A 20492-nucleotide genomic window follows, 5' to 3' on the forward strand; every position below is an offset into this window, starting at 1 on the left:
GCTGATCGCAACAATGGAGGTTGGGTTTATCCACGTAAAGCTGCTAAACCTAAAGTGCTGGGAGCGATCGCAAAAAGTGACATTTGGGCGCCCAAACGGGTCAATTTTCACGCATTTCAGCTCACCACCCCCGGGGGGTGCGAGCTAAAATGCAGATGCTGGGAGACATCACACCCGAACAGAGCTGCAATTGAATAGCTCAGTATGGGCGCCATCTAGTAGCTGCTGGCGGAAAAACAGCTGAATTCCACCCATGGTGTATACAGGGGATAAACAGCCTGGGTGTGTATATAAGTAAATATATATATACACACACACACACACATATGTACATTTATTTATTTTAATGTAAGCAGTGTGGTCACAGGTCACTTTGCACCTCAGCCTAGGAATGGTGAGTGCAGGTGTGCTCCCCATTACTGGGAATGGCGAGTGCGTTGTATTTCTGTATATATATATATATATATATATATGTGTGTGTGTGTGTAATTGTGTGTGTGTGCATATATATATATATATATATCATTATATTTATACATAACCCAATGACCCCCACACACACACACACACACACACACACACACACACACACACACACACACACACACACTCGTACAATTCTGCATTGGCCCATCATTACAATTTTTAGGTGAATCTTGTTATTATTACCAGTCATACTGATACTGTCACCAGATGACAAGTCTGACTTCAAATATTCAACATTTGCTTTCCGGAAGCTCACCCATGACCCCCTCCAGTGAGGGTACCCCCTCTTCTCATCGCTAGGTAAGCCTTCTGTGTATGTACTTACAAGCCGTACAGATGACAGCTGTCAGCGGCAGGTGAGACACACAACATGGCGAGCAGATATAGCACACTATCACCCTTATTTATCAATGAGTGATAAATTGCACCCGCCAATCAACTCCTAACTGTCATTTTTCAAACACAGGGGTCTATTTACTAATACCCCTTTTCCACCTGTAGTACGGGTCGCAGCCTGGAGCCTGACACGGCTGCGACCCGTGCTACAGCCCCCTTTCCCACAGCGCTCACCAACCCGGCATATTGCTGGGTTGGTGACGCTGCTAGTGACGCGGCAGGGGCGGCGCTGGGAGATCACATGATCTCTTAGCGCCGTCCTTCCATACACTGTGAACGGGAGTCGTGTCGCATCGACACGGCTTCCGTTCACAGTACACAGCTTACCAGGTTGAACACATGTTCATCCCGGCAAGGTACCCAGGTAGGATTCCCGAATCACTTGATCTGGGAATTTGCAGGGGGGGCCTTTTCCACTAGGAAAGAACATGGGTAAATGCGCGCCCCTGCACATTTACCCGTGTTTTTAGAGCTAGTGGAAAAGGGGTATCAGCCTTGGATGGAGATTATTATTATTTATTTATTACCAGTTATTTATATAGCGCACACATATTCCGCAGCGCTTTACAGAGACTATTTGGTCATTCTCATCAGTCCCTGCCCCAGTGGAGCTTACAATCTATATTTCCTATCACATGTACACACACACACATTCACGCTAGGGTTAATTTTGTTAGGAGCCAATTAACCTACCAGTATATTTTTGGATTGTGGGAGGAAACCGGAGTACCCAGAGTAAACCCACACAAGTACGGGGAGAATATACAAACTCCACACAGTTAGGGCCATGGTGGGAATTGAACCCATGACCTCAGTGCTGTGAGGCAGTAATGCTAACCATTACACCCAAATAAAGTGGAGAGAGATAAAGTAGCAGCCAATCAGCTCCTAACTGCCATGTCACAGGCTGGGTTTGAAAAATGACAGTTAGGCGCTGATTGGCCGGTACTTTATCTTGTTCACTCTATCTCCATCCAAGGCTAAGTAAATAGACTCCACAGTCTGTAACATGGCAGTTAGAAGCTGATTGGCTGGTGCAATTTATCTCTCAAAGTGAAATGTATCACTCATTGATAAATAAGGGCATATATAGACACAACACTTATTTCTGGTATATTAGCACAGTAACCCTGATATATACTCATTGCATCACTTGCTGATTAATGCCCAGGACATCTATGGCAGGGAGATGTAACTCAGTAATTATCCATTATCCATGTTCCCTTTCTATACATACATCCATGACTGACTGACTGACTATCTATCTATCTATCTATCTATCTATCTATCTATCTATCTATCTATCTATCTATCTATCTATCTATCTATCTGTCTATCTACCTACTTTAATCCCTTAAACCTTGTGACAGCTGAAGGCAGACGTGGTGGGATTTATCAATGCAACATTGTACATCTAGCAGGCATGTAACCAGAATCTATAGTCTACCTATAGACACACACATTACAGTACACAGACGGGATACATTAACCCCCACCTGCCTGGAAAGACCCCTCAGAGACAGATGCTTAGCGCTGCTACACAGGGGAAAGTAACTATGTAGCATTAATAGCACCGTCAGCCCAGACTGAACTTCATGCTGCTGTCACCTAACTGTACAGCACGACTGAGTATGCTAGCGCTATATAAATAGATGTCAGTAATAACTACACATACACAGCACATGCCAGGCACCCATGCCCAGCACTGTAACTCACCTCTGAAGGACAGGCTGCTCACTGGATCACTGCCCCCCTTGCCCACACTGGGGAGGTTGGTTGCCCTCTGCAGCACACAGCGCAGCATCTCTCTCCCTACTCAGCAGCAGCAGCCTGGATGGCATAGAACGTTGGCCCAGAGAGGGGCGTGACCTAGGAGTCTAACCCCGCCCCCTGGTCTCCCAATCAGTGTCTGGAATGCAGCAGCCAGGTCTCGGTGCTACAAGCCCCAGCCTGCACCCCAGGAGGAGGATGCGACCTGCTGCTGTTTGTAGCACTGGCCCAGGGGCTCTCATGCATCACCAGGCCTGTGCCCACTCCTGTGCCACTCCACAGTGTCATTCTACAACAGTGCCATGCAGGGGAGGCAGATAGCCCTGGCCCAAGAGAGCTATGGATGATATTATCCCCACCATCCTGTATAAGAAAAGGCTAACGCAGCTCCTCACCTCTATGGGGGGAATTCAAGGGGTTTGCGCGCCTATGGCGCCCGACTGAGCAATTCCAGTGTTGCTCCGTTCCAGAACACACAGCGGCCGGCGCTGACATTACTTTTATGTTGTTCCGCCATTGTGATGGTTGTATAAATGCCTCTGGTAAAGCAGCTGTAGGAACCAATAGCAACATATCAGTGACAGTCACTGGGTCTTATTTAGATTTTAAACATAATTTGAGATTTTTCTCGGCCTCAGATTGTGCTTTTCCACTCTCAAATCTGACATGAGATTCGCTGGAACTAGAGGCCTGAGACCGGTGCTTAAATGGGCGTACAATCTCAGAGCGAGAAAGCGACTGCGTCAGGAAAGGCCAATTGACGCTAATGTATCAATATTCCACATCGATACAGAATGGACCTGTGTAAATTGGTAATACGATATACCGTCACGTGAAATCCCCATATTTCTGAATGACGATCAGGGCCGTCTTAACAGCAGTGAAGACCACTGGGCAAAGCAATGCACTGGGGCCACTACCCATCCTCCAGCAGTAGGGGTGGGATTTAGTATCAGTGGCAGCTGTGATGTCCCGCAGGTGGTAGGGGGTGTTCTATGTTCTGCCCAGTATGTAGGACCATTATTGCACAGATGGTGGGAGATGGGGCGGGAGGGAGAACACTAAACTGTAGAAAGGAAAAAAACTAGAGAGCCCCACCTTCCAGGAGGTACTGGGGACACCTTTCAGGAGGTACTGGGGACTTGGGGATCAGGGATCGGGAGCCAGAGCAATCCATCGATGAAAATGCATACCAGGCGCGTGGATCTGGAGCAGGGATCAGCTGTTGGAAGGCTGGGGTGGTCTTCAGTATGCCGAATGTCGGGATCCCGACGCAAAGTATACCGGCGCCGGGATCCCGACACCCGGCATACCGACTGATATTCTCCCTCGTGGGAGTCCACGACCCCCCTGGATGGAGAATAAATAGCGCGCCACCATACCCGCAGCGTGGCGAGCGCAGCAAGCCCGCAAGGGGCTCCTTTGCGCTCGCCGCGCTGTCGGTATGCCGGCGGTCGGGCTCCCGGCGCTGGTATGCTGGTCGCCGAGAGCCAGGCCGCCGGCATACCATACTACACCCGGAAGGCTGATATCTCTGGTTCTGGGCATAGTAGAGACAAGCTCCCGTTGTCCACCGAAAGGAGAGAGTCCCAACTTTTGGAAAATACCCTCAGAAAAACTCTAAGGGGTATATTCAATTAAAACCGGGTCCTCCCAACGGAGAGGATCCGACACTTCACTATTCAATAGCGAGCCGTTTCCGCCCGTTTCCCCTCCCATTCCGACCATTTATTTCTGCCCTATCTTAGGGGTGAAATGAGTGGTCGAAAATGGCCCATTTTCGACTGCGGTGGGGTCAAAAACACATGGATTCTGATCATACATGTATTTTTCGACTTGTTGAAATTTCCAGCAGGGCGGAAAAATGGCACTTCAATTGAATATTAAAGTGTTGGAAAGTTCTGATTATCGGCAGAAAGTGTCAGCTTTCCGACCGTAATTGAATGCTCCCCAATGTCAGATAGAACCAGAGATATCTGGCTGGGAAGAACAATTAACAGGCTCGGATATGAACCACTGCTTTGAAGTCGGATATCTCCCCAGGGCCGATTTTCAAAAATCTGGTAGCTCTGGAAAAAGGGGACCCTCAGATATCAGCCTAGGGCCCTTATACTCCTGGGGCCCTTGGGCAAGTGCCCATTGAGCCCATATGAAAAGACGGCCCTGATATATAGCGTGCTGTACATGTGCAGTACCAATATCCACTGGGGCTGAGGTGGGTAGGGAAAAGCAGCTGGGTGGCACTTAAAGATATCTGTCAAATTTACCATTGTACCGCCCGTTATATATCGCACAGCATATATCGGACGGAGTGTCGCATTGTGGGGGTAATTCCAAGTTGATCGCAGCAGGAAATTTTTTAGCAGTTGGGCAAAACCATGTGCACTGCAGGGGAGGAAGATATAACATTTGCAGAGAGAGTTAGATTTGAGTGGGTTATTTTATTTCTGTGCAGGGTAATACTGGCTGCTTTATTTTTACACTGCAAATTAGATTGCAGATTGAACTCACCCCACCCATATCTAACTCTCTCTGCACGTTATAGCTGCCTCCCCTGCAGTGCACATGGTTTTGCCCAGTTGCTAACAGAATTCCTGCTGCGATCAACTTGGAATTACCCCCTGTATCGTGTAAATATCGAAGTTTCAGAGACATTAGGAATCGTTGCTCATCCCTAGTAGGCGGAGCAACACAGATGCTCCAAGCCACTTGGGTACTTCCATATGATGATAATAATAATTAATAATTTTATTTATATAGCGTTCTTTCTTCAATAGGACTCAAGGCGCTTCATTTCTATTGTGTGCTGCCGTTTTTAGCTGTACGGCCAGTTAGTAGTGTCAGACTGGGGCATGAAAAGGCCCCCTGGGGGAATGCAGTGGTAGAGGCCCATGCTTAGGGGTGTGGTCAGTCTCCAGTGGGGTGTGGCAAGCCGCCACATTGGTTTGCCTAACCATTACAGAGTGCACGGTCTGGGCCCATTGATAATTATATATATATATATTTAATACTGCTAGAGCATGCATGCTAATGTACCAGATTATTAACAGCAATGCACTGTAGTGAGTACACCAGGCTTTTTCAACCAGTGTGCCGTGGCACACTAGTGTGCCGCAACCAGTTGCAAGGTGTGCCGCGGAGCCAGAGCAGCTTCCTGCACCTTCAGAGTGAACTGTTGGCCCGGGCTCTTCTTAGAGGAACAGTCGTGCTCTGGCCGTGACCTATGCCTTGGAGACGCGGCGGTGTGATATCATAGGTCACATCCACCGCGTCTCACCACCCAGCCAGCCCGCCCGCCTGCATACACATCTTCCAGTTCCCGCCTGCATACACAGATTTCCTTGCCCACCCACATCCACACCTGCCCGACCGCCCGCTGCTCAGTATTCGCAGCACTCCACTATGAACCACTCCCACCACTGAGGGACAGGGAGGAGGACAGCTGACCGGTAAGAGTTAATATTTGTTATTTTATTTCTCCTGTGGGGAACAATAATATTTCAATAGGATTTATGTGGGGAGAATAAGGATTTATGGATTTATGGGGGGAACAATGTGAATAATTAATGTGGAGAGCGATAGGATTTATGTGGTGAGCAATGTGATTGTTTTTTCTGTGTAGGCCAATGTATGTGTGGAATTTTTTTTTTACTGTGAGGGCCAATGTGTGTTTTTTATTTTATGCTGTGGGGAACTGATGGTGTGCCTTGGGAATTTTAAAATATTGTTCGGTGTGCCGTGAGTAAAAAAAAGGTTGAAAATCACTGGAGTACACCATAGTCCTGAGCAGTATAAGGTAACAATATGTATAATGTGTAATTTAAGTGCACAGTCTGGTACCTGATCCCTAGAGGATGAGGTGGGGCTCACCGGGGGAGTTTCTACCTGTAACCCTGTGGACCAGTCCGACCCTGCCTGTGAGGCCATGCCTCCAGTGTCATCTCAGCCAGATACGACAAGGGGCGGGAGTCACAGATAAAGTTTTGAAGATGCGACTGACTGAATAGGTCGCTGAGACAGGACAAAAATTGTGTTTAAGCCCCTGATTCAGAGGTGGGCCCAGTGCCAATATGTGCGCAGTTTCATACCCTCCAACTGTACCTTTTTAATAGGTACAGTACCTTTTTTTCATGGTCTGTACCGATTTTTGCCTCTCCAAACTTCCATTGAAAGTATAGGAAAAGGGGCGTGGCCACGCCCCCTTTACTCGCGGCCACGCCCCTTTTTCGGATTTGTACCGATTTTTCTGTGTAAAATGTTGGAGGGTATGCAGTTTACCAATGTTTTTTAGATGGTGCATGTGTCGCACTGCACAAGCACCACAATTGCACACAGAGACACAGCACAGAATAACGGTGTCTAAGGAATATGGTGGGCATTCCTGGAAGGTCTTTGCAATGTTAGTTTTATACAGGAAATAAACCCAATGTATTAGTGATTACTGGTAAATATGCATCTACTTATGTTGCAGAGTACTCTGGGAAGGGAGCATTTGTGGTTATTTTTTTTTGTTTAAGTACTCAACTTGCAAAGATGTGAAAGTATATCTCTTTGACAAATCTGTCAGGTTTAGGTCTCCAGTGTTCCCTATGCTGCCCTCTTGTAGATTACTTCTTAAAAGTGGGTGGGGCCAGTTGTCAGTGCCCCTCCCCTAGAGTGCTATAAGTGAATGAACATCCCATGTGCTGGTCTTCTGACTAGGGATTGCCATTGTTGAGGTTGCTATCAATGGCGATGATGGCACAAACTATAGATGGCAGGTAACTATTCTGTGTTGTGCCATTGATGGTTTTGCCATTGTTTCTGTGCATGCACACTGGCTGGAGCTTCTTCAGTATGAGAGCCAGGGGCGGGGCCGAGCTATGATTGACAGCTGATCCTGTCATACAGTACATACAGTACAATGTAAGAGCCGGGGGGTGACGCAGGGCTGCTGACTGACAGCCTAGCAGCCCTGTGAAGCAGCAGCACAAAACATCAGGGGAGGGGGGAGAAACATTGTTCAGACATCTACCATCGATGGCAGGAAACCATCTGATTATATGCCATCGATGGTAAAATTATTCGACATCAGCCATAGATGTCGAATAATTTTTGGTTTTGAAACGTTGTTGGTCAATGCTTGGCCATCCCTACTTCTGGGACGCAGGGACATGGAGCATAGCTATGCCCCCTTACACCCGTGAAGCCCCACCCCCGTGTTCTGATTGGTTGTGGAAACCCTCGATGGTCATCGCATAGCTGGCAGCCATTGATGGTCACTTATCATTTCTCCATCGATGGTTATCACACCAATCGCCGTCGCTAATTACTATAGAGACTTTGTGGACACCCCTCCATCCCCCCTTAAATGTGTCCAGTTTTCACTGATGGTAGCTTATTAAAATATCCTGCAAAGCAAAATCTAGTTTATAGGTTTGTGCCTAGAATCAGACAGCCCGCACCTATACAGCATGAACGCCCCAACCCGCCATGCCGTGGAACCATCAGCCACTTGTGCACATAACATCCTAGATACTGTACAGAGGAATCTCCTCAGTATTCCCAGCCCTGCTCATGACTGCACTGAGACTCAGCAACACTGACAGGACTGGATCTGCCTTTTCTATCACCCCAGGCCAATAGTTCCCAACTTGTAAAACCAAACCTGTGTTGGACCAATCAGATATAATTCCAGCCTGCTGCGCTGGGAGGTGTCTGTGCCATGCATGGTGTCAGCTCAAAACTGTGCTCAAACTGGCACAGAGCGGTATCTGTAACCCATAGCAACCGATAAGAAGCTTGTTCTAAACTACACGTTACTATAGGTTACAGCAGCTGTTCTGAGCTATTACCCGGGCACCAGTGTTCCTAACTCAATACTCAGAGTAGGACATACCCTGCCAGGGATCGATGTAGGATTCAAGCAACCCCTAGGCACAATATTACTGGGTGTCTTGTTCCCTTGCAGAATTCTGACGAGACTCCCTCACACTATCTAGTTTTTTTCTTTTTGGCTAACTGTTTTTTTTTGTGGGGGGGGGCTACCTGTTTTTATGGGCTGAGAACCTTCTGATTTATTAACATTGGAAAAAAAAAAAGTTCTAAGCAAAGTGTTGTTTTTTTCCCCCCACAAACTAAACGCTCTGAATTATTTTGGGGTACAGAAAAAATTTCATGTGATTTTATTTCTTTTTTAACTTTTTTTAAGCAAGTTTTAAAAATATTGGAGAAAAACACTTGTAACTCCTTTCTGCAAGTACAAAAAAATAATTTCCCATCTATATGACACGGCAAAATGCGCACCCCACATAATTAATCCCATTTGTTAGAGTTTTACAGAAAATCATCTGAAAAATGACACATCATTATTGGCCAAATGATGGCCCTCATTCCGAGTTGTTCGCTCGCAAGCTGTTTTTAGCAGCATTGCACACGCTAAGCCGTCGCCTACTGGGAGTGAATCTTAGCTTAGAAAAATTGCGAACGAAAGATTCTCAAAATTGCGAATAGACACTTCTTAGCAGTTTCTGAGTAGCTCCAGACTTACTCAGCATCTGTGATCAGTTCATTGCTCGTCGTTCCTGGTTTGACGTCACAAACACACCCAGCGTTCGCCCAGACACTCCTCCGTTTCTTCAGCCACTCCCGCGTTTTTCCAAGAAACGGCAGCGTTTTTTCACACACTCCCATAAAACGTCCAGTTTACGCCCAGAAACACCCACTTCCTGTCAATCACACTCCGATCACCAGAACGAAGAAAAAACCTTGTAATGCCGTGAGTAAAATACCAAACTTCTTAGCAAATTTACTTGGCGCAGTCGCAGTGCAAACATTGCGCATGCGCTGTCTGCGGAAAATCGCTGCGATGCGATGAAAAAGAACGAGCGAACAACTTGGAATGAGGGCCTATGCTATTTAGATGGCTTCAAGTGAAAGATGATTTGTTGGGACAGGTGCACCAGAGGTTCTGCATGGAGGGCCTATTTCAGCATGGACCGTAGATGCGCAAAAAATTGTACATCTGTAAACCATTACTGTGACATGCGGGGGGGAGGGGGGGGGACGCCCAGCACAGGGCAAGTCCATCCCGCATGCCAGAACTGTTGGATAATGGTGCGCTCTGTACCTGTCTCCTTATGCATAGAGTCTCATGGGCGCATCGCCTAGTGTTTAGCCCGCTAGTGCCCAGTGACTTAGGGAGGCGGAGCCTAACACGGAGCTCCTCCATCTTACAGAGAGCTCAGAGCTGTGAGACCTAAGTCACCTGTGTGTATCTCTGTGGGACATGTACTAAGCAGTGATAAAAGTGGAGAAGTGAGCCAGTAGAGAAATTTTCCATGGCAACCAATCAGCTGCTCTGTACAATTGTACAGTATGCAAATTAGAAATGTTATGTCAATGCTGATTGGTTGCCATGGGCAACTTCTCCACTGGCTCACTTCTCCACTTTTATCACTGCTTAGTACATATCCCCCTTAGAAACCTCCGTTCTGTTAACTCTTTAAGTGTGTGGACTAACGTAACTGTATCAGGCACCCTGGGCCGGATTAAGGGTCACCTGGGCCTGGAGCTGAACATTTTCAAGGGCTTATACTGAGAAGGAGAGGAGCTGTGACCGATGCTGTGTGGGTGTACCCTATACACTATATGCCCCAATGTCTCCCTAAATCATACTTGCAGACTTTAAATATCTCCTCTCCGGGAGAAGCCCGCAATTTACGTCATTTTAACCCCTTCCCCACCCCACGGGCTCACGTATACGGGAGTTTATCTCTTCATCCTGCCCGCATCACTAGGGTGCGAGCAGGATGCGGGAGACCTGCCTACTCTTCCAGGGGTGCGGGGGGCTACCCCCAAAAAACGGGAGCCACCCGCAGCTTCCAGGAGAGTAGGCAAGTATGCCCTAAATAAACATAGAAAAATTGAATCATTTTGTGAATAACAACAAAAACAATTTGAACATTTATGATTTATGATTGTTTTGTCAGCTGTGCATCTGATCATTATCCTGCTGCCAGCATGATGGGCCTATTTTTCTGTGGAGGCCTGGAGCTGCAGCTCCATCTGCCCCATTGTTAATCTGGCCCTGCAGGCACCGCAATACTCTGCCAACAGGATCCAGCTCCCCCGCACACATGCGAGAGCATCACACGATGGCGATGCTTTCACATGTTCTGCCTATGCTCCCTGGCTGTGAAGGCAAGCGGCTACCGGCCATGTTTAGAGTTGCAGCGGCTGCATGTGATGGCACGCAGCGGCCGTGGCACACCCCGCGATGCCCCTAAAACGCCACTGCAACACCCTCTCCCAGCCCGCGAACGCTTCTGTCTATCAATCAGGCAGAAGCACTTGCAGATGTGAGGTGCCGTCGCATGTCTCTTTGTGCGCAGGCGCAGTGCAGCTTCTGTGCGTGCGCACACTTCACAGGGCATCAGCATGTGATTAGGCCATTGAGTCATTTTTACCGTAATATAAAGATTTTTTTCTATGTGACTTGACCAGAGGCTACGAATTAAAATCTGCGTAAACTCCCATTGAGACCCGTGTTACCTTATCACAGAATTTCTAATGGAACAGCTTGGGCTTGCGGACGTGTTCTCCAAAAAAGTTGCAGAGGTACTACCTCCCCATCGCCCCTATGACTGTGCCATTGATTTGTTGCCGAATGCTAAGCTTCCCAAGAGCAGGTTGTACTCCCTGTCACGTCCTGAGACTCAGGCTATGGCAGAGTACATTCAGGAGAACTTGGCTAAGGGATTTATCAGACCTTCACAGTCTCCAGTTGGGTCGGAGTTCTTCTTCGTGGGTAAAAAGGACGGTTCGTTGCGACCCTGCATCGACTTCAGGAAATTGAACCGTATCACGATTAAAAACTCATACCCACTGCCTCTCATTTCGGTCTTGTTTGACCAGCTTCGTACTGCCACCATTTTTTCTAAGATTGACCTATGCGGTACGTACAATCTAATCCGAATAAGAGAGGGGGATGAATGGAAGACTGCCTTTAATACCCACTCAGGGCATTATGAATATTTGGTGATGCCTTTTGGGCTCTGTAATGCCCCGGCAGTCTTCCAGGACTTCATGAACGATGTGCTCAGGGAATATTTGGATAGATTCTTAGTTGTATACTTAGATGACATCCTAATCTTCTCCCATTCCCTGGAGGAACATCGGAAGCATGTACGCTTAGTCCTCCAGAAACTCAGAGACCACCGGCTTGGGGCAAAGCTGGAGAAGTGCGAATTTGAAGTTCAGCAAATCGCATTTCTAGGATATATCATCTCCCCAGAGGGTTTCCAAATGGAGGGTTCCAAGGTACAGGCAGTCCTGGATTGGGTGCAGCCCACTAGTTTGAAGGCGCTTCAGCGTTTTCTGGGCTTTGCGAATTTTTATAGACGATTTATCGCTGGATTTTCGTCTATAGTGGCGCCCTTGGTGGCACTCACTAAGAAAGGGGCGGATGTTGCTCACTGGTCTTGTGAGGCCAAAGCGGCTTTTGCCCGTCTCAAAAGGGCATTTGTCTCGGCCAAGGTGCTGCGACACCCAGATCCAGAGCGTCCTTTTGTGGTGGAGGTGGATGCCTCTGAGATGGGTATTGGGGCAGTGCTCTCTCAGATGGGGGTGTCTGATAATCGCCTTCATCCCTGTGCTTCCTTTTCCCGTAAATTTTCGCCTGCCGAGATGAATTATGACGTGGGTAACCGGGAATTGTTGGCTATTAAGGATGCACTCGAGGAGTGGAGACACTGGCTTGAGGGGGCTAAGTTTGTGGTCTCAATTCTCACCGACCATAAGAATTTGGCATATTTAGAGTCAGCGAAGCGCCTCAATGCCAGGCAGGCACGATGGGCTTTGTTTTTTGCTCGCTTTAATTTTTTGATAACATATCACCCTGGGTCAAAAAACATCAAGGTTGATGCGCTCTCGCAGAGTTTTGCTCCAATCCAGGAGACCACCGAGGAGCCATTGCCCATTGTGTCCCCATCATGTATTAAAGTGGGCATTACCCAGGACCTCTTGTCATTAGTCCTTAGAGCACAGGAGCAGGCTCCTCCAGACCTTCCGGTAGGTTTTTTGTTTGTGCCACCTAGGTTAAGACAGCGAGTGTTCCTGGAATTCCATGCCAAGAAGTCGGCAGGTCACCCGGGTATTGCCAGAACTCGGGAGTTGCTATCTAGGGCGGTGTGGTGGCCCTTGGTGGCTAGGGATGTGGATCAGTGGGTTCGGGCATGTGACATCTGTGCCCGAAATAAGACTCCTAGAGGGGTTCCTGTTGGCCCATTACATCCACTCTCTATTCCATCTAAGCCATGGACCCACATTTCAATGGATTTTGTGGTGGACTTACCCAAATCCTCGGGGATGACAGCCATCTGGGTTGTCGTTGACAGGTTTTCGAAGATGGCGCACTTCGTTCCACTGGTTGGGCTGCCATCGGCCAGACGCCTGTTTGAATTGTTTATGCTGCATGTTGTGTGCCTCCACGGGTTGCCACTTGATGTGGTCTCTGACCGCGGGTCCCAGTTTGTGGCCAAATTCTGGAGGGCATTTTGTTCCAATCTTCAGATTTCTGTCAGCTTGTCGTCAGGCTACCATCCGCAGTCTAATGGGCAGACTGAAAGGGTGAACCAGTCCTTGGAGCAGTTCCTCATAACAACGCGCCTCACTCTGCTACAGGGATCTCTCACTTCCTTTGTGTGTATGGGCATCATCCTAAGGCCAATTCTTTTGACCCCCTGGACTCCACGCCTGGTGGTTCCTCTGTGGTTTCGGTCCTTAGAGGTATTTGGAGGAAAGTGAAGAAAGCCCTTGTGTCTGTGTCATTAGTGACCAAAAGGGTTTTTGATAAGCGGAAAAGACCCTGCAGCTTCAAATTAGGAGACTTCGTCTGGTTGTCTACCAAGAATTTGAAGTTGAGACAGCCATCTCATAAGTTAGGCCCCCGGTCCATCGGCCCTTTTAAGATCACTAGGGTTATCAATCCGGTGACATTTCAGTTAGATCTGCCTCGTTCTTTGGGTATCAATAAAACATTTCATTGTTCCCTTTTAATACGGGCGATTGGTAATCCTTCTTCCAGTGGAAGACCTTCCCCTCTTCTGATACGTGGCCAGAGGGAGTTTATTGTTTAAAGGATTCTTGACTCCAAGATGGTTCGGGGTCGGCTGTCATTTTTGGTGCACTGGAAGGGGTATGGCCCGGAGGAGCGGTCGTGGGTGCGCAGTTGTGATCTTCATGCCCCCAGACTGATACGCTCTTTCTTCTCGCAGTTCCCCGATAAACCCGGTGGTAGGGGTTCTTTGACCCCTCGTCAGAGGGGGGGTACTGTTAGGGTCTCCTGCCCTGTGCTGCCACGTCGTCATGGCAACCGGGAGACAAGTGCTAGCGGAGTAACCTGAGCACAGCTGATACTCCGGTTCAGGTCTTTTGCTGTGCAGTGGTTACAGGCTCTGTTCACGGCAGGGGATCCGGTGCTGGTTTTTGTGCTCACAGTCTGTGAGGTCTGAGTGGGGCGTGGACAGCACCTGCTATATAAACTCTTCTCAGGTTAGGCAGATGCTGCTGAATATTTGTTGGTTAGTCAGTTCCTGAAAGTTAGCTAATACTGTGTAACTTTGTATTTGTTTGTTGCTTACTGCAAATAGGCCTTGGGATTTGGTACTACACTCTGCCAATCCAGACCTAGCAGTAAGACTGGAGTCAGTCGTTTAACCTGCTGGGGTTCTTTTGCTACTCTGTGAAACTAGCAAGTTTGCGGCTGTATTCTCAGACTTGCCTGCCAAAATCCTTTCTCACTGTGCAAGGTGTTCTGGTGTCAGTTTAGTGGCAGTAAGCTGAACCAGTGCACTGCAAGTGAGGACTAGGATTGTGGAGACTCTCCTTGTGTCTATTATTCCATCTCTGACCATGGAGTTTACTGCCACACCCGTTGGTAACCCTTTAGGGTTTTGCTGTTGCCCTTAGCAACAGCATTTCGGGTTCTCTACGTATTAAATCACAACATCTCGCTTCTTTCCATCTGAGCATTCCTAATACCAGGGAGACACCCAGTTTCTTAGCCTTTGGGCTTCTCTGTTCACTTTATGTTTATTTTGTTACTCTATCACTTTCTGTGTATGTAATGTCATATTCCCCAGTCTGTCTGTGAGTTCGTTTGTTTTGCACCCCTCTCCGTTCAGACACCAGTACATTCCTGCTGGCACTGGTGTGCATAACAGTTTATGAACGTACCGAAACTCACATCAAGATTGGCAAGGTCAAGTGTATAAAGGTATCTTTAGTACTATATCCCACGTGATGTAGAACAGGAAGAGAGGTTGCTACGGGTAACGTACCTAACTCACTTGTCAAAGTAGAGTCCTCCACATATAAAGGTATCTTTAAGCCAGGATCATAAAAAATACCATCCAAGATAATTCGACAGGTTTATTCATAAAAATCCATAAAACAGCAATCTGCTACTTTTCTGTGATAATCCCACTTTTCAATTGGTACAATGACATGCAGGTCAGATGTAACAGACAAAAACTGGTGTAATCCGGTTTTACACCAGTACTGTTATGTAAAGTACACTTCAAAAGTAGTATCCACATGAAAAGAACAAATGTCCATAAAAAATAATAATAATCAAAAAGGTATAAGAAAAAGTGTATAAAAACTCACTGCCTGGTAGCACCAACGACGTTTCGACCATTCAGGTCTTTATCAAGGTTATCTGGATATTGTGAGACGATCAAAAGAGGGATAATTCCAAGAAGGACTTCATATCATTTAAGTGACGTATATTTTAATTTTATTTCTTTGTGTTATCGCCTTTGATCTTACCTCTCGCTGCTTGTTTTAAGAAAGGAAGATGTCTGTTACTTATAAATAAGTAGTCTAGACGAGAGTAAACTCAATGTGGGTTGGAGTAGAACGTGTAGTCTCGTCCAGTCGGGTGCAGGAGTCAACCATTTGTAGCTCATGAAAAATTCTTTTGACCTGGTGATGTTTGTGTTTAGGAAAATTAGGGGTACCCGAGGAGGTGTCGAGGGACAGGTCCATGGACCAATTCAGATCTCCCCCCAAAATAACAAATTTGTGATAAAAGAGTCTAGTTGCAGGAGATGTGACGACCGAAAGAAAGACAATTGACCCTGATTGGGCGCATAGAGTACTATAAACGTATAGTGCTGTGTGGAGATTTTACAATTTACAACTTACATCCTCCCTGGTACTGGTCTAAGGACTGAAACGTCAGAAATTTGCAGAGTTTTAGAGGAAAGAATTGCTACACCCTTTGACTTGCCACCTGGATTGTTACAATAATAAGCTAACAGGAATCTGTGGTTAACTAGTGAAGGGCCATGTGCAGTGATTTTAAAATGCGTCTCTTGAATCAAGGCAACATCGACTCTATCTGACCACAAAGAACGGATCAAGTTGGATCTTTTTTCTGGGAGGTTGAGACCCTTAGCATTGATTGATGAGATTTTTAATTTACCTGGTACTGTCATAAGTAAAAAGGAACATCAGAACAAGCAAATGCCCCGGGTCTACCCAAGAAAACAGAGAAAGAGAGAAAAGCAGATATGAAAGAAAAGAAGCAGGGAAATAAAACAGGGAAAACAAGAACATAAACTTTAACAGTACTTGAACACCCACCATGGAAACTCGTGTATAAGAATACCAGAGGTTCAAGAGGCACAGTGGCTGTCTTTACGTATGGGCTCAATGGGCTCTTGCCCAAGGGCCCCAGGAGTATAAGGGTCCTAGGCTGATAGCTGGGGTACCAGATTTTTTAAAATCGGCCCTGGGGAACCAGAGATATCTGACTTGAAAGCAGTGGTCCCCATCCAAGCCTGTTAATTGCTCTTCCCAGCCACATAGCTTGGGTTCTGTCTGACTTAGGTTTGTTTTGAGGGTATAATCCAAAAGCTGAGACTCTCCCCTTTTGGTAGACACTGGCAGCTTGTCTCTATTATACCCAGAACCAGAGATATCAGCCTTCAAGCAGATGGTCTCTGCTCCAGCTCCACACGCCTAATATGCAGTTTTAGATTTTCGTTGGTGAATTGCTCTGGCTCCTGAACTCTGATCCCCAAGTTCCCAGTGTCTCCTGAAAGGTGGGACTCTCTAGTTTTTTTTTTTTTTTTACCATTCAAAGCTAAGAAATATATTTTCAGGAACTTGAGATATCTGCAGTAAAGTAAGCTCCCACCGGAAAATTATAAATATTAAGCCCACTCCCCTATCCACCCCTCCCCTACGTACTAAACACCCCCTATCACCCTGGAAGTCATGTACCAGGGCTTCTTCATTCAGCCCAATGCCCCCTTCTACAGTTTAGCCCCATCTGTGCAGTAAAGGAGTAATTAGCAGAAATTACTGCGCCAGGTCCTACATGCTGAGCAGAAGATAGAACACCCCCTTCCTGCCGCTGATAGCACCCCCTACCGCTGGAGGATGGGTAGGGGGCCCAGTGCATTGCTGTGCCCAGGGGCCTACACTGCTGTTAAGATGGCCCTGAGGGGCTCTAAAAAAAAATCCATAGTTATTATAAATAAACATTACACAAATGATCAGTATATTGTAAACAAATTCTAGAAATAGAGATAGCTATGCATATCAGTATTAACGACAATTGTGACAAGGGAAACAACACCTAGAGCCTCAAGAATCTAATGTGGATAAAGTAAACAGACTGATAGGTATAATTTCAACCTATAATGTAAGAGAGAAAAAACTGCAGCAACATTATCATTCGGCATATGAAGAGCGTAGTGCACCATATGGTACAGCTATATTACGAATTGTCACCAGTTATCTTTAGGAAAGGTCAGTCAAGTGGTGACTGTGTCTTGGTTTAGTGCGTTTGTGGTAGGGCTCTTCTTTCAGGAGTGATGGACCTCTCTCCATGAAGAATTATTCCCAGATGGTTGCAGTGGTTGTAGGTCAGGCACATTGAGTTCCTAGTTGGGGATAGTAATATTCGGGAGACCAAGTCCAGCACAGAATGTTGAAAGATCAGAATGAGTGGTCAAGGTGTGTAGTCTCCCAGGCGAGGAGACTTGAAGGCTAAAGGGAAAGCCCCATCGATATTTCAATTGGCGTTTCCGGAGTTCGTCTGTGAGAGGTTTCAAAGATCTTCTTTGTTGGAGGGTATGACAGGACAAGTCTTGAAAAATATGTATCATTGTACCATTGAAATCAACTCCATCTAATTGGTGCACTTTGCGCATGATGACATCCTTTTGGGAATAATAGTGTAGACGACATAAAACATCTCGTGGATGATCAGCAGATAAGCTTTTCGGCTTTAGCGCACGATGGGCTCTATCAAACGTTATTGTGTTAGTAGGGCTCGCTCCCAGTATTTCGTTTAATATTTTTGTGAGGGCGTCTATCAAACTCGTCTGAGGGACATCTTCTGGTAAACAACAAATCCAGATATTGTTTCTTCTCCCTCTGTTGTCCAAATCTAATATCTGAGATCTGAGTGAACGAATCTCTGTGGATTGAGCCGTGATGATATCTGTAATGGATTTCATGTATGAGTCGGTGGAGTCCTGTCGTCCTTCCATGGAAGACATATGATCAGAGAGCTGTGAAATGTCCTGTCTGACAGTTGCTAATTCTCTGCTTATAGTATCTTGAAGATCCTGTTTGGTTGGAAGGTTCCTCATAAACTGAAGAACATCGTGGAGATCTGTTTCACCTTTATGCTGTGGGTGAGTAGATACAGCCGTGGGAGTCGGCGTCAGGGAATTCGAAGGAGTAGAGGAGGGGCTAGAAGCAGAAAGATCATCAGGGAGTTCGGATGAAGTGGGTCGAAGGAATGGTCTCATATCTGTTTGCGACATGGTCTTGGTAACGGAATGAGCGGCTCCTTTTTGAGCAGATTTTTTGCGCCTGACCATTATGTAGTTAGGGAAGAAGAGCAAAAGGTGCTATATGTCTGGTTGTGTAATAGATGAATGCTTACATAACGCTTAAAGAAGTGCCCCTAGCTCCCGGTGGGTTGGCTTTAACGAGTCATTAGACTAATATTGGTAGCACATGCGGTGCAGAAGAAGCAACTACTAATCCTTTCATTAAGAACAGGTAGGTATCAGGAAGGTGAGGATGATGGCATGTCTCCACCGTAGATTCCCATCCGAGAATATAGGATCTGTTACTGTAGCTTAGATAATTGAAAATAATACAATAAGATAGTTGGAAACAGTGTGACCACTAGAGGGAGCTTCAACGTCACTTATAAGTAAAGTAAAAAAAATTTAAAATAATAATAATAATAATAAAAAAAATAATGGTGGAATACAGTTGGTATTAAGCTCTCTTGAGTGAAACAGTGTAAGGCAGCAGGCCAGCAGGAGCTCGAGATATATGTGGCTCCTCTTCAACTTGTGATAGCTGAATATGATGGGGGAAGAGGGGGGAAGGGGGGAGAAGCCTCAGGGAGGTCTGCTTCGTTCTCCCTCACCTCTCCCACCCACTAACACTACGGTGTGTCTGGGGCTCAGGCTGTGTAATGAGAGTCTGGGAGCGAGTACTTGGCTACAGTCAGCTCACTCCCAGTGGGGTACCTCACCTCTGAGCTCCCACGGAGGGAGGGAAGATGGCCGCTGCTACCCGCAGCACCAGTCAAACTCCGCCGCAGGGAGGCTGTAGTCCGCTCACCAGAGCGCCGGGCGTCTCCAGCGGTCCTGGGTAAGGGGTGTAAGTGGGGTCCCGGCTCACGAGCGGCGTCAGCTCAGAGAGGGGAGATCCCGCTGTTGATGCAGCACTTCCGGTGCCACGGGACGTGCAGAGAAATTGAGGCCCTGGCTTTGAGAGGTGAGCTCGCCCAGAGGCGTCACTAGGGTTGGTGTCACCCGGTGTGGTAACTCATGGTGTCACCCCCCATGGACCTCCGCGTGCGTATATATATATATATATATATATATATATATATCCATGGAAGTCCTGCACTCACGTCCATATATAATCAACTTTGGGGTGCACCCAGTAGAATCCACATAATCTCTGTAGATCAACACATATAGCAGTAGTTCCAGTTTCCTGGGGGGCACTCTCCTTTACACATCATCCAACAAAATTTCTTAATTCACAATTGGCTTTATTTGGTACTCAGTTGGTATTCCTATGGTAGGTTCAAGAGCAATCAATTCTCTTAATGCCCCCAGACCTTCAGAATGGGGTATTACGGTGTACAGGGATTGTACATCCATAGTAGCAAGCAATATATTATCAGGGAGATCCTGGTAGGTTTTCAGATGTTCCAATAGGTCACTCGTATCGCGAATGTAGCTAGGACTCTTAACGACATATGGTTGTAATAAAGAATCAATAAACTGTGCTATTGGCTGTAGCAACGATCCTTCGGCCGCTATAATCGGCCGCCCCGGTGGATTTTGTAAGGTTTTATGTATTTTGGGCAATGTATAGATTATTGGGCAACTGGGTTTATCAACCGTCATATATTCACACAAATCTACATCTATCCATCGATTGTCCAAGCCTCTTTTGAGACAGGCATCAATTTGACTTTTAACATGTGTCAAAGGATTACTCCTAACTTTCCTATAGGTTAATTCATCCTTAAATTGACGATTGATCTCTGAATCATAGTTCACCCAGTCCTGTACGACAACAGCTCCACCCTTATCTGCTGGTCGAATCACTAAATTGGAATTAGAGCGTAATTTTTGAAGTGCTTGGCGCTCATCGGCAGGTAGGTTGTCGTACAGTCTGGGTGGCTTGATTGAACGAGTATCCTTAACAACCATTCTAAGAAAGGTTTTTAAGCTTGAGTTCGTAGACGGAGGATCAAATCTAGATGGTTTCTTAAACAGCGTTCTGGATTTTATGCAGTC

At 46.6% G+C, this 20492-nt stretch overlaps 1 protein-coding gene across 5 annotated transcripts in view; it reads right to left on the reverse strand.

The window, feature by feature from the left end:
• The window catches only part of DYSF (dysferlin), a 515016-nt gene that overhangs the window by 451968 nt on the left and 42556 nt on the right, over positions 1-20492 (reverse strand). Inside the window, exon 1 of one of the 5 annotated variants that reach the window (XM_063925284.1) lies at positions 2599-2720. The exons of the other annotated variants lie outside the window; for them this stretch is intronic. Within the exon in view, the coding sequence (XP_063781354.1) occupies positions 2599-2686 (88 nt within the window). The 5' untranslated portion in view covers positions 2687-2720. Of the gene's footprint in view, positions 1-2598; positions 2721-20492 lie in introns of those variants that run through there. 5 annotated transcript variants of the gene reach the window in all.

Source organism: Pseudophryne corroboree, chromosome 1 (assembly GCF_028390025.1).
Source record: "Pseudophryne corroboree isolate aPseCor3 chromosome 1, aPseCor3.hap2, whole genome shotgun sequence".
Lineage (NCBI taxonomy): Eukaryota > Metazoa > Chordata > Amphibia > Anura > Myobatrachidae > Pseudophryne > Pseudophryne corroboree.